Source organism: Condylura cristata, unplaced genomic scaffold (genome assembly GCF_000260355.1).
Source record: "Condylura cristata isolate star-nosed mole 26May11 unplaced genomic scaffold, ConCri1.0 scaffold00017, whole genome shotgun sequence".
Classification (NCBI taxonomy): Eukaryota; Metazoa; Chordata; class Mammalia; order Eulipotyphla; family Talpidae; genus Condylura; species Condylura cristata.
This window is the reverse complement of record NW_004567118.1, coordinates 8,105,328-8,118,719: the sequence shown is the minus strand read 5'-3', so window position 1 is coordinate 8,118,719 and position 13,392 is coordinate 8,105,328. Positions and strand designations below refer to the sequence as shown.

General features: G+C 55.8%; 1 protein-coding gene across 1 annotated transcript in view; it reads right to left on the bottom strand.

Annotated features, from left to right (window-relative positions):
• ABCC3 (ATP-binding cassette, sub-family C (CFTR/MRP), member 3) overlaps positions 1 to 13,392 on the bottom strand; it is a 39,960-nt gene that overhangs the window by 25,147 nt on the left and 1,421 nt on the right. Inside the window, exons 2-8 of the mRNA XM_004685003.2 lie at positions 5,663 to 5,839; positions 5,215 to 5,340; positions 4,864 to 5,001; positions 3,914 to 4,039; positions 3,626 to 3,687; positions 2,797 to 2,928; positions 1,517 to 1,708 (exon numbers count right to left, since the gene is read on the bottom strand). Coding sequence (XP_004685060.1) covers positions 1,517 to 1,708; positions 2,797 to 2,928; positions 3,626 to 3,687; positions 3,914 to 4,039; positions 4,864 to 5,001; positions 5,215 to 5,340; positions 5,663 to 5,839 — 953 coding nt within the window. The remainder of the gene's footprint in view (positions 1 to 1,516; positions 1,709 to 2,796; positions 2,929 to 3,625; positions 3,688 to 3,913; positions 4,040 to 4,863; positions 5,002 to 5,214; positions 5,341 to 5,662; positions 5,840 to 13,392) is intronic.

Genomic DNA, 13,392 nt, shown 5'->3' with positions numbered 1-13,392 from the left:
CATTTGCACTCTTCTGCTACAGGGGCCATGGGAAACACACACCCTCCCTCACTGCAGACCCTGCTCAGGGCCGTCCTCTGTTCTTGGCAACGTCCCTAACAGACTCCACCTCGTCTTCCTCTGTTTTATGGTCTCCCTGCTTCTCTGGAGGCCATGCCTTCAGGAAGTGATCTCTGGGTCCCTCCACACCCCAAATCCTGGCCCTCCCAGTCCTTCTTCTGTCAGAGCTCTCTAGGGTTTTGCCTGGGTGCTCCACACGGCTGTGTTGGGGAGCTCAGCCACAGCTGTGGGCCACGGCTCCCATCCTACAGCTCTGAAACATGCTCTCTGGCTCACTTAGGGCCCAGCCACACTGAGGGCCCAGTGTGGCCCAGACTCAACTCAGCACCTTGTCCGTGTCCTCCTCCCTGTGGCTCAGCATTTCAGCTAAAGATCCAGCACCTTCCACTTCCCCAGGTGGCCCCGGGACCCGGCCATCTGGACTGTGTCTCTCCCTGGCCTGGACTCTAGTTGTACCTGGCTGGCGCACTTCCGCCGGCCACCCTGCCCTCCATCCCCTCACTACTGGTCTGGGCATCTTTCAGAAATGCAAACCAGAGGCCCTTCTCTGACTTGAGTCTTTCAAGGATTTCTTGGCTCTTCCCTCTCCCTTGGGCTCTGCCTGGGCCGCAACTCCCCCCCTTCCTCAGCGAGTGAATAACCGCCTGCCTGGTCTTCCAGATCCCACAGCCTCCCTACTGGCAGGTATGGCCTGCTCCTGCCCAGGCCGCCTTCCTTGCCCGTTCTGGATCTCTCCGGACACTTAAGTGCTCTGCTGCCCACACTCACTCTGATTTACATGGCGGTTTCTCCCGTGAGACTTTAGAGCTATGTCTTATTTTCCGCCATGTTGTTAGGCCCCCGCTGGGTCCTGGGGGCTCAGTAAGTGTTGGTCCAGTGACTGGGTGCATGAAGAGAGGGGTGAGGCAGCGCTCCTCTCCGCCCCTTCTTTAGAGAACTCCTACTCCACGCCACTGATGTGGGAGATGACTAAGCACTGCAGATGACAGTGCTGCCGGAGAGGGAAGAACTCCATAGCTGGCAGCAGAAGGGTCCTGCAGTCGAGTCCATTGTGCCTGCCATGTGCCCTGGGCAAGTCACGTCGCCCTCTGAATTTCTGCTTTCTCGCTTTTCTTTGTTTTCGTTTTCAGCTTTTTTTACTTCCTCATTTATAAAGTAAGCATAGGATTATTCTTAGGGTTATTGGGGGAATTTAAAGAGAGGATTAGTTAGCGTGTCCACCACAGTTCCTGGCACACACTACACGTGTCCTCAGTAAATGTAAGTTGCTTGTGAATGGGGAAACTGAGGTGCAGAGCCATTACCACATGGAAAGGCGTAGAACCTTTGGCTCCTGCTCTGGGCTTCTTTGTATGTTGTCCCTGGCTCTGGCTCAGTCCTTAGCCCCAGTCAGCAATCGAAGCTCTGTGCAGGGTGGGGGTAGGAGGGTGCTGCAGAAGGAGGGGTGTGTCCAGACCTGAGCAGCTGCGGATTGATGAAGGAGATCAGGTCTTGCATCAGCTTGTAGCATGCGCAGACGAGTAAGCGGTAGCCAAAGGTTGCCAGCAGGGTCTTCAGGAAGGAGGGCTCCCTGGGCCTGGCCTGGCCCCCCAACAGCACCTCAACCTCACTGGGGACTGTCTTCCCAGATACCACTACAGCCTTGTTTCTGGTCAGGGGAGAAAGGAGGATGGTTAGAAATGGGCATACGAGGCCAAGGGTATCTAGGGCCGGTGAGGTCGGAGAGGCGGATTTGGGGGTGGCAGCAGCAAGGAGGGGAAGGACAGGTTGCTGGGGGACAGATAACATGACCTGCCAGCTAACTCCCCCAAAGGCCTGTGTCTTCGGGCACTTATGGGCATATGATGAGGTATCCACATCCCCAAGACCGTAAGCTGACCTCTGGCCCTCTTCCTGTCTCCCCAGGATTTGCCCTTGGGTGCCGAGAGGGAGGATGGCCCATGGCCCAGTCAGTGGGGGGGCTCAGCAGGGAGGGGATGGAGATGGCGGTGGGGTGGGGAGCAGGGTAAGCAGACCGGGGGCTGTATAAGTCATGGAGGCCAAGACGCCGCTAGCTACACCCAAGTCCCTGGCTCCTCCTGTCAGTGACCAGGGGCCCTGGGCGGAGCCAACACTGGGCCTGGCCCCAGCTGCAGGTGAAAGGGCAGGGGATTGCCTGGAGGTGCAGGGGGAAGTGGGTAGGGAAGGAGAACTCTGAGCCCCCTCCTGGCTGGTCTGGCTCCTGAGTCCTTGAACAGATGCCCGTGGATACCCTTCCATCACTGGATCATGCCCCGCGGCCCCGCTCCAGACCGGAAGAGGCAGGGTTGAGAGAAGGCTTGGCCTCCTCCACACCTGAGGGCCGTTCCTGGATCTACCCTTCAGGCGGGGAAGCGTGTGCAGTGCTGAGTGCAGTGGGCCAGACAGCTGGCATGGAGTCTGCCTCTGCCACCCAGCTAGGAGACCCTGGGCGTGCCATAGACCCTGCGCCTCCGGACACCTGCCATCTGGGGCAGTGGGGCAGAGAACTACACTGCGGGCTGCTGGAGAGGAACGGAACTGATGGACGTGCCTGGAGGAGAAAACGCGCTACAAAAGTCGTTCTCTAGCCTCAGCAGAGCTGGGGAGAGCAGCCCACCCAGGCCTCCTGCCTCTGGGCACCAGTCGTGGCCACGTCCACATACCCTACCCTGTGCTCATCCCAGAGCCCTGCAGGAGATCTGGCGCAGCTGAAGGCACCAGGATGGAGGGTCTTACAGAGCCGCTTGCTTTTGCTGCTTCTTCCAAGCCTCCAGCAGCTTCTGCATCACCTCCTGGGAGCTGTCCTCTTTATTCAGGGGCCAGAGGTCCTTCTCCTCCAGGGGACGCCGATAGCCGAGGATGATCATCCTGGTGCAGGGAGGCAGCCCCCACAGCCCCCGCCCAGGATCATCAGACTTTAGCAGCACCAGGGCCTCCAGAAAGGAGGGTCTCCCCAAGGTGCAGAGGCCAAGGGAGGTGTCTCCTTTATTCTTCCAGGGATAGAACTGGAGGTCACTGCCTCCCTCCCCCAACCCCTTCCCCAGGTGCTCCACTGACCCCTGGGCCTGGTGGTGAAATCTAGGCTGGGGCTCTGGACAAGGACACGGCTGGCTGGACGGCCCCCACCCAGGCGCCTCCACAGAGCAGCGCGGTTAATGAGCTGTCAGCCAGGTCACAGGCACAATTACCCTGCTCTAGCGGGCCTGAGGGGCGGCCAAGGAAATGACAGACTGCAAGCTTATCCCAGACCAAGGAGCTCAGAACTAATTACGGTCTCCCTCCAGGCCCAGGCCTGTCCCTGTGGCTGCCAGATGCCGACTGGCCTGCAGCCTGGGATCGGAGCTAGGCCAAGCCCAGCCTCGGTGCTCAGCCCCCCGCCCAAACAGACAGGTTCTCCCACTCAATTGCCCTAAACCTCCTGCGGCAAGGGGCTGGGGTGGGAGTGGTGATCAAGAGTTCTCATTCCCCAGGCCCCTGTCCTTCCTGCCCAGCCTGTCCCCTTTCCTTACTCTCACCCTGTGCCCCCACCCTCACCCTGCCCAGGCTACAGGAAGAACCAACTCACTCTGTGAACCACCAGAAAGAAAGGCGCGAGAGGAAACCCGCACTGGCTTCTGGGCAGGGTCTCTAGAAGGCAAGAGAGTCAGAGGGGAGCATCAGGGGTGCCCACCGCCCACTCAGGGCAGAGCAGGGGAGGAGAGCTCAGCGCCTCCTGCTCCAAGCCCCAGGTTGCACGTTGTGAAGATGATGGACGTGAGGTGGGAGGCACCTGAAGGCGTGGGGATGCTGGTGAGGGCTGGGCTGAGGCTGGACTGGCGAATCCCCACTACCTGCCCGCTCATGGGAAACTCACAGGGTCGAAATTCTTTGGGGAGAAAAATGGCAGCTTCTCTCTGAAGCAGGACAGGATGAGGGCCAAGAAGACCAAGGTAAAGTAGATGTAGAAGGTGGTAAAGCGGAAGGGTTCTGAGATCCTGCCCTGCAGGGGGGGAGGGCGGCATCAGAGACTCCCAGGCCTGCAGTGTCTGCCCTGAGGAGTCCTTTGGACTACGGGGGCAGCCTCCAGAGCCCCTGATCCCCATGCAAGAGAATTCTGGGAGACAGGGAGGGGCACAGTGGAGGCAGAGTTTAGTGAGGACTCGCCCTGCGCCCAGTAATGTGCCAAGCATCTTATCCATGTCACCTTGTCCAACCCGCCCTCCCTCCAAGGTAGAGAGCTCTAGGACACTGGTTTGCGACAGAGGAGACGGATTCCAAAGGGCTAAGCAAGTTGTCCAAGATCACAAAGAATAAGCAATTGCTCCATCTGTGCTCTTACAAGCAAAACTGGCTTCCTTCCCTTGGGAAGACAAATAGGGGGGAGCTACAAGGACCCCCCAGTGTTCCATTACCCCATCACTCCCACCCCCACCAAAGACCAAGAGGATGACCAGGAACGGAGGATGGTGGGAAGAACAGCAGAGACCAAGGTTCTGGGACTGTAGGCAGGCCTAAACTCCTCAGGCACGTTTGCATGCCTGTGGTCATTCTGCAGGACCTGGGGGCCACCCTGGCCAGACACGGCACATGGTGGCGGCCCCCCCTCCCACTACCACAAATATCCAACAATGGCCGTCTCTTCCCCATCCCCCTGACTACTTGGGTCCTCAAACCCACACCCCAGCCTGCTTCTGGACAGAAATGTAAGAAATAGGGAAAAAAACAACAAGGACTCAACAGCAGAGGGGAGTGGCTCTGCGGGACACCGTGGCGACCCGAGTACTCAGGTGTCCCCAGAAGGGCTGTTCCCTTCTTTCCCCTTACCTCTGCCAAAGCCGAAAGGATATTGGAGCGGAAGGGGATGATGGCACAAGTCACACACAGGAACCAGAAGATGATAAGGACCCCTGAGGAATGCACCCCCTTCAACCGCTCATACTGGATCAACACGGTGGCCAGCAGCTGTGCAGGGAGGGCAGAGGGCGCTCAGGGAAGACTGCCCACATGTCAGCCTGCCTCCCTCCTCCCTGCCCTATGTGGCCAGATGTTTCTGGACTCACTCTCATCCCAGCACCAAGGTGTCCTTCCTTCTCCTCAGAGTCCAGTGTTCCCCTATCACCATCCCACAACCCACTGGAAACCCTCCCCCATTCAGCTTCCCAGGCCCCCACTGACCATGGTGACCCCCACCACTAAGGGGGTGATAAAGAAGACAGGGACAGGGGCCCAGCCATGGCTCAAGAGGTAGAAGGAGTAGAAGAGGTCGGTCCAGGAGACACCCCACAGCAGGACGCCCACGACCTACGGACAGGAGACAGGTTGGGGCCTCCAGCTTCGGAAGGTCTGACAGTCCCGTGTTCCCAAAGCCCCCAGAGTTGTCCTCGCCTGGCCTGAGGCCTGGGCTGGGAGCTGACCAGAAGCCTCTCCAGGGTAGGCAGTGTTGCTGGGGAGCTTGTCTGAACTTCCCCACACAGAGAGGCTCTCACTGGCGGCAGACCAGGTGTAGGCTGCTATGGTCCTGGGCTGCAGGTTGGGTAAGACCAGGAAACCCAGCCCAGGTGTTGAGGGTGGTGGGAGAATGCCCAGCCCCAGTCCCACCGCAGGGGCGCCCCGAGCCCCTGACCGTCTTGAGTCTGCACAGGCAGGAAAGGATGATGTAGCCTCGGTCGTGGCGCTGCAGGTAGAACAGGTACCAAGGCAGTGCTGCCCACAGGTAGATGCAGGGGACCCAGGCCAGCAGGGAGTTCTGGAAGCAGGGAGTGAGGTCCGGGTTGTCTGCGTGCAGGGACAGGTTGGAGTCCTGGGGACAGAGAGAACAAATCAGTGCCCGTGAGGGGGACTGGGCCAGAGAGCGACGGTGCCACATTCTCTGGGGACAGGTGTGTGGAGGAGAGTGGCTAAGTAGGTTTGTCCAGTCAGAGCTCTCTGGGGAGGCCAGGGTCGCCCCCCTTTGCTCTCTCAAGGTCAAGCTAAGGAGGTGACAGTTCTCACTCCTCCCAGGCAACTACTCATCTTTCTACCATTCTGGATTTCCACCTTTTTCTTCAATTAATTTTTAGTTTGATCAAAGCAATTGATGCACACGGATTAAGCGTCTGTTTCCTCTTTAAGCCTCTCCTGGGGAAGTGGTAGGGGATGCCTCTGAACCTTCCTTGCTTCTTCTTTAACCCGCCTCCCTTACAGGGTGGTGTGAGCTCAAAGGAGCAAGGAGGTGAGCAGAGGCCTTTGTAAGAGTATGGGGTAACAACACCCCAGCAGCTGGGACTGCCCTGGCTTAGTTCTGAAAGTAAAGATGCGGGGAACCTCTGGGAACAAAAAGCCCCCTCTTGAGTCTGAGTCTGAGTCCACCTACGGATTTCCTTGGGAAGAGACCAGGAACACACTACAATGCTTACTTCACTGAGACAGCTTCTTTCAAGGTTCTCCAAAGAACTAGCCTTACCTCAGGCACCCTAAGCCTCAGGAAGCCTAGAAAACAAATCCATAATCCCACCTGCCTGTTCACACAGGAGATTATTACTCCCTTCTACCTTCTACCAGTTTAAATAGTTAATCATTTTCTTGTGCAACTTACACATGCACGTAAATGAAAAAGTCAGACTCATCAAGAAAATGGTGCCCGGTGCTGGTCCCATTTCCGAAGGGGACTTGTGTTGAAAAATGCTAATTCACTCTGGTAGCTTTCAAATTTTCAAGCAATTTGCTTTGACTGTTATTATTTGATCTACCATTATTTGATCATTGCTATATTCTTATGTTTTGAAAGGCAAGCCCGTACCTCGAGGATCCCCTTTCCACGAACTCCCTTGCCCTCCCAGGGGTCAAGTATCACGGGCTGTTTTTAAATACCCACTCAGAGTTCAGGATCTTTTAAAACTATGTAAATACTGTAAAGCTCACCACACCTTTTTTATTCTTTCTCCTGAGGTTACTAGCCTAAAAACATTTTTTTTTTTTTGGTTTAGTTTTCCATTAGTTCCCCAACTGTCCCACAGAAATGTAAACGCTCTCCCTCTCAGAGCCAGGGGTAGAGAGACAGCAGATAATTCATCAGCTCACTCCCCCCACCGCCCTCCCCCTGCCCTCAACCCCCTGTTCTCTGCTTCCAATATGAACTTCTTTATGAGCCTGCTAAATAGCTTTGTTCCCAGAACTTTCCTTCACTGTCATCCCTTGGCTTCCTTCCCGTGGTGGATCCCATTTTCTAAATCTCTCATCTTCTCTGTCTTGACTCTGTGGCGCTGTGAGCAAGCACGCATCTATAATTTCCTAATAAAGAGCAGGCAGGAAGACTCGGTCTCTTTCTTTTTAAAAAATAATTTGCAAGTCTGAAATTGCCTTTGTTCGACTGCTTCAGTTGACTGAATGTACTTCCCAGCTCTCTAGCCCAGCCCAAGCCTCGCCTCCTCTGGGGACTTATTTTTTTCTTTTTTTTTTGTCCTGGGGCACCCCAACCTCTGATTGGGCCCTTCCTTGCTTTATCGGGCATGAAGTGGCAACCAGTTAAGTGACAATTACCTGGGGGTGATGAAGTTTCCTAATGTTGAGAGACATTTTTATAAACGCTCAGGGGGTCATTATCTGGTTGTTTCAGAACAACCTCTAGAAGCAGAAAGCAACAGCACACTTTGGCCTGGCTTGAGAAGTAGTAACGCCACTTGCTCTGGCAACAGGTCCAAGAACGCCTGGCAGCGTGGACCTGCAGCCAGCACCCAGACCTCGTGACGCCAAGCTGCCCTGCCCGTGCTACCTGGCCTGCATGGGTGAGCACATAGCCTCTCCTGCAGCAATGTGAGCTCTTGAGGACAGACGCTGGGCTCTACTCTTAGTCCCCTTCTCTCTGGCTCCCTACCCACCAATTCCTGTCACAGGGCGAGGTAGGCAAGGGCAGCCCAGAAACAGTCTATACACTGAGTGATGAGTGATGTGTGTGTGTGTAGGGGGCCAGGAGCTGAGTTCAAGGCCATGACGGGGACTGGGGTGTCACTCAGGTGTGGCAGAGAGTGGGCACGGAAAGAACAGGACCCCATGCAGAGGGCCCAGTAGGTGGTGCCATTTTGACCCACAGAACTGACTGTGAATTCCTTCATCTCTCTAAAACCCTCAGCCTCCCCCAGCGGAATGGGGGTAAGGACAGCATCCCAGTCAGGTCCCCATGAGGGAGAGGATGAACCTCAAAGCACTTCACACAAACAGAGCAACTCGGAGGGAGGGCGCTGGAGCAAGAGGCGACTGGAACCTTGTCTTAGTTTCACAGATGTGCTTCACTGTGCCCACAGCCATGAGATTGCAGGGGTGTGAGAGCCAGATAGCCACTCTGACTCATCAGGAGGTCCAGCCTGGGCTCCATCCCATCTGTAAGCAGGTGCCAAGTAGGCAGCATACTCCCCAGGAGGCAGCAGGCAGCTATCCACACCTGTGTCCCAGACTGCTCAGCCGAGAGGGCCTCCCCACCCCCCACCGGGACATGAGTGGGCCTGTCATACACAGCTTGTCCGGCCCTGGACTCCGGCTCTGCCACCCCTCTCCAACCCGCCCACCTCAGTGGATAGCAGCTCCTCCCAGGCCAGAATCCTTGGAGTGGGCCCCGACTCCTCTCTTTCTCTCATACTCCACACCCAACCTTCCAGCAAATCCCATCTTCTCTACCTTCAAATTGCTGGTCTGCATGGTAAGTAAGTGCTGTAGTAGACTGTTCTTAGGTTCTCTTGAAACACCCAGCACCTGGTCACTTCTCTCCCCTCCGCACTCCCCAGGCTCTCTGCGGGCTTCCTGCTTCCCCCACCATTTACCTGGTGGTCACGGTAGCCCACCACACCACTAAGTCATGCCTGGGGAAAGCCTCCCTGTTTCACTCAGAATATAACCCAAGACCCCACCTGGCACTCAAGACCCTCATTCTCTACGCCCACTAGTTCTCTGACCTCCTCACCACACTTCCCTTGTTTACTGCCATACACCCTCTGGCCTCTTTAGGACCCCCAAACCTCAAAAGTCAGGCTGAGCTTCCTCAGGCAATGCCACTGGCCCCCTCACCAGCTGTCAATGCTTGCACAGTTCCCCCTTTCTCATGGAGGTCCACCCTGACCTTCCTAATGAAACTGCATCTCATTTCCTTTCCCCCCGTTCCTGAACCCCCATGCCTTTCTGCTGTCCAACTTTCCCCATAGTTCTCATCAGCTTCTGTGTAGGTACAGAAACTATGTCACGGGGTTACTTATGTTTTCTGTTGAGTTTCTGCTTCTTCCCACTGGAGTGTGTGGCCCGTGAGGACAGTTTGCTGTTTCTGTAGACCAGCATACTCCTTGCTACCTAGTACAGTGCCTGGCACATCTGTTGAACAAAAGAATGAGCCAATGAAGGATGCTCTCAACAGCCCAGTTCTGCAACTCTGTGCCCAGGAGCAGAGGGTGCTCCCTTCCTACACCAAGGCTGGAGCCTGGGCATCCCTGGGGGTCTCGATCCAAAGAAAGTCAAAAATAAAGGGCAGAGACAGTGCAGGTTACTTCTCAAGTCTCTGATGCTGCCTGCAATCCAGACAGGCAAGATGGATGATCCTTTCTTCATTCCCACACTGAAGCGCACGGGCTGGGCCGAGAGCATGGCCCACCGCCCCCTCCCCTGCTGTCACCCACACAGTTTCCACAGCAACAACCACTTCTTAATAATGCGATTATGCAGCTGGATGGGGCTGATAAGGTAGAAGGTCCAGCACCCAGAATGGACGGCACACAGAGGCCTTGTCACGGCATTGAGGCTAAAATCCCTGAAGACTCGATCAGCAGGCAGGTGGGATGCGGGCCCAGCTGCAGACCCAAGGTGAGGCAGCTTTTCCCAAGCTGGGCCCCAGCTCTCTCAGGGACTTCCCAGGCCCCCAGCCAGGCCCCAGGGGCGTTGACAGCTTCTGTTGTGAGAAGAGTAATTACTTCCTTAATCTGTGCAGTGGGGAGAAGGGATTAACTGACTGGGTCATTTATCTCAGAAGAAATGGAGATATGGGAAGGGCCAGGGCCTGCTCTGATCCTGCTCATGCTCACTGACCTACATGAAACAGCAGCCTCTGAAAGGGCCTAGGGTGGGGGGCAAAACCTGGCTGTGGGGACCCATCAACAGCTCTCTGGTGCAGCTGGCCACCCTCTTCTGGAAAGGACCACCAAGAACTAGGTGGCTGGATAGTCACTTAATGTTTACAACAGCAGCCACCCATAGCTGGTTCGTGAGCCCCGGCCCTCAGCCACGGGGTTGGGGGTGCTTCCTCTACACCCTGTAGGGCTCCCATTTGACACCTTACCTTGGCACTAGAACACAAGCATCCAGCTCAGCCAAACATTTAAAAATCTCCCTTCAGCCATGCAACTGGCCTGCAATCACTGCCCCAGGGAAGGGGCTGCTACCACAGGGTTTCACATTAGCTGGGGTTCTGGGAATCACTGCACTAGAAACCTGAATATCCAGTTGGAAAACGAAATCCAAACCACCAGAAAAGGTCTGGTGGGGGAGGGGGGCGGTCCAGCCACCAGGCAGTGGCACACCCTTGCACACACAAGTCTCACCCTCTCAGGGATCCTGTCCCACCTGTTGCCTGGGACAGCCCCACCAGGAAGGGGTGGGCACAGCTCAGGGACTTTGATCCTGCCTCCTGCATGGGTCAGCTTGCAATCCCCACTGGGACTTCCCTTCCTGGGAGGCCCAGGCCCAGTGTGCCAAGACCATTTCCCAATCTGGGGACGAGCAGGCAAACTGGGCAAAGTTCCCTGCCAAATGCCACTTTCCTGACTCACTTCCTCACTTAAGTCTCCAGACCCTGGTCCACGGGCTAGGGGGAGCAACGGGCTGGAGAGAAGCAAGCCTTGGCCCAAAGGAACCAAATCTTCCCGTCAGAAGTCGGAGCTTGGAGGTCAAAGCTGTCTAATACCAGCGTGGCTGCCCCCAGTAAAGGAGGGAGGGCAGGCCTGGCCTGGCAGAGGGAGACTTGGCACCCACGTCCCATTGGCCCAGCTCAAGGGCAGACCTCTACTCATTCCCCACAGCTCTGCCTGTCACTGTTTTTCTCTAGAGTCCAAGTACGTTGAAATCAGGGCCTCATCCATTACTCAGACATTCTAGTGGCTGACCGCCTTCGCAGGCTGGGCAACGGCCCAGGAGGGAGTCCAGGAGGTCCTAGACACTAGGGAGCCTCAAGTTGGGAGGACCTTGATCAGGGCCTAGGACTGAATCTGGGGGTCAGCCTCAGGTAACTAAATCTGAGGGGGATCCCAGAACCCACCTAAGCCAAATCCGGAATCCGGAGTGATTTGCCCAGGATCGCACGGCTAGTGAGTGACAGAATGGGATTAGCTGGGACAGAGAGGTGACATGGAAGCTGAACCTCCGAGGGAGCTTGTCCCTCCCCAGGGTGGGTATCAAGCTACCCTTCAGTGGGACTTCACCCCATCAGTGACGTCATTGGGGTCTGAGCAGTGCGAGCCACGCCTTCCACTATGCCTCTATTGAGAATTGCTATGAGGTCCACCTCATGCCTCAGGGGGACAGAGACAGAGACAGGGAAAAGAGCACTGGAAGCCTGAGGAGTTGTCCCCTGTCTCCCACTGACCCCATTTCCCCTCCTCCCAGCTGGTCACAGACTTTCAGGGGAGGACCCCATCTCCTTCTTTGACTTGCATCTTGTCTCCAGCATCCCTGCCAAGAGGTCATTGACCAAGGCTAATTGCTGGCACCCAGTGATGCGGTGCTCACTACTCAGACAATCAGTCCACCTTTGGACTTGTCCCACGGTCAGCTCTCAGACTTCTGAGCTCATATCAGGCCCGAGGAGGTTCCTGGGGTTGCCAGATCAAGACCAACTCTGCAAACGTATTCTGAGGGTGAGTGGCCCCAGGCCTGGCCTCTGTGCACGCTCTTCTCCACCACTACTGATACTTCTAACCGCCTCTTCTCAGAAGAGAAAGTGATGTCCTGGCAGAAGGCAGCAGGGGCTGCCCAGGACACCACCGCCTTTGCTCTAGAAGCTTCTCATGAATCCAGGGCAGATGGGCCACAGTTCACACTTTTGGAATTTATTTTCACCAAAACTCCTGGGGATACCAGAGATGCTGCAGAGAGCAGAGGCCAAAGAGCCCCAAAGAAAGAATAGCAACATTCTCCAGCACATGTGTGTGTGAGAGAGCCTGCTGTCTGGTGTGTGTGGCGTGTGAGAGCGCACCTGCCCAGGGGATCATCGGTCTCAGGTTTCACTGGGGCTGAGTTGATGGATTAAGCCACAAAATCCCCAATAAACAACAGAGATGGAGACCCCGGTCCAGCAGGCCTGCCTGCCCCATTCTTGTGGGTCTTCCTAGACCTGACTTCCCCTTCTAACTTCATTCTTCTTTCTTTTTCTTGCTCTTCCCAGGAATATCAGGATCTATGGCCCACAGGGAGTCTCCAGTTCACAGAATCATTTACACCCCCATCCATTTGATCCCCAGGATATCTTGAGAGAGACAGGAGATGGGTTTTTCCCCCTTTTATGCGTGGAGCAAGAGGACTCTGCCGATAGTTAGTAGGAAGGTTTGGTGAGATAGGGGTCTGCTCCCACCCGTCACTCTTTGCAGGTACTTCCTAACTGCCCTGAGCTACTTCCCATGCAGGGGTCATCCACACCCTCTAAGATAAACGATTCCCAGGCAGACACATCTGAACAGTATACCATGCAAAGGAGATGCAGAATAGTGCCCCAGAAAGAGGCCCTACAGGCCTCTGGGTAGCTGAACTAGAGCTGAGCCCATAGCTCCAGCCCCTGCCGCAGACCCTCCGCCATGCAGCTGGAACAACTTTCAGGAATCAAAGAAATAATGTGGACAACAGTGAGTATTTAGAGATCTGAGTGAGGACAAGGATGGATGATGAGGCCGTTCCTGTGACTGGAGGAATCCCGGAGGGAGCCAACATAGGATTCCCCCATCGGGCCTAATACAGATGGCGCTGACTGCCACAGGCCCTGAGGTCCTCAGAGCGGGCACATACAGCCCATGGACAGCAAGAACCTCAAGGTGAGGGGCCCAGCAGCCAAAGTGCACAGCCAAACAATGGTGAAGTTGGGATCATGCTTCTCAGACCAGCACACTACAGCGGATGCTCTGTGACCTTAACAAGGTTGTTCTTTCCCTAAGCCCCGGTTTCCCCAGCTCTAGATGAGTGGTTGGGCCAGCTGCTTCTAACATTCTTGGGTCCCACAGTGTCATGGGAGGGTTGATCCAAAGGATCTCTAAGCATGTACAAGAAGGGAGTCCTGAGTTCCCAACCCTGGGCTCCATGATGCCCACCTCTGAGCGGTCTTGAGCTCTCAGAGTTACCTGCCCACTCAGGAACAGG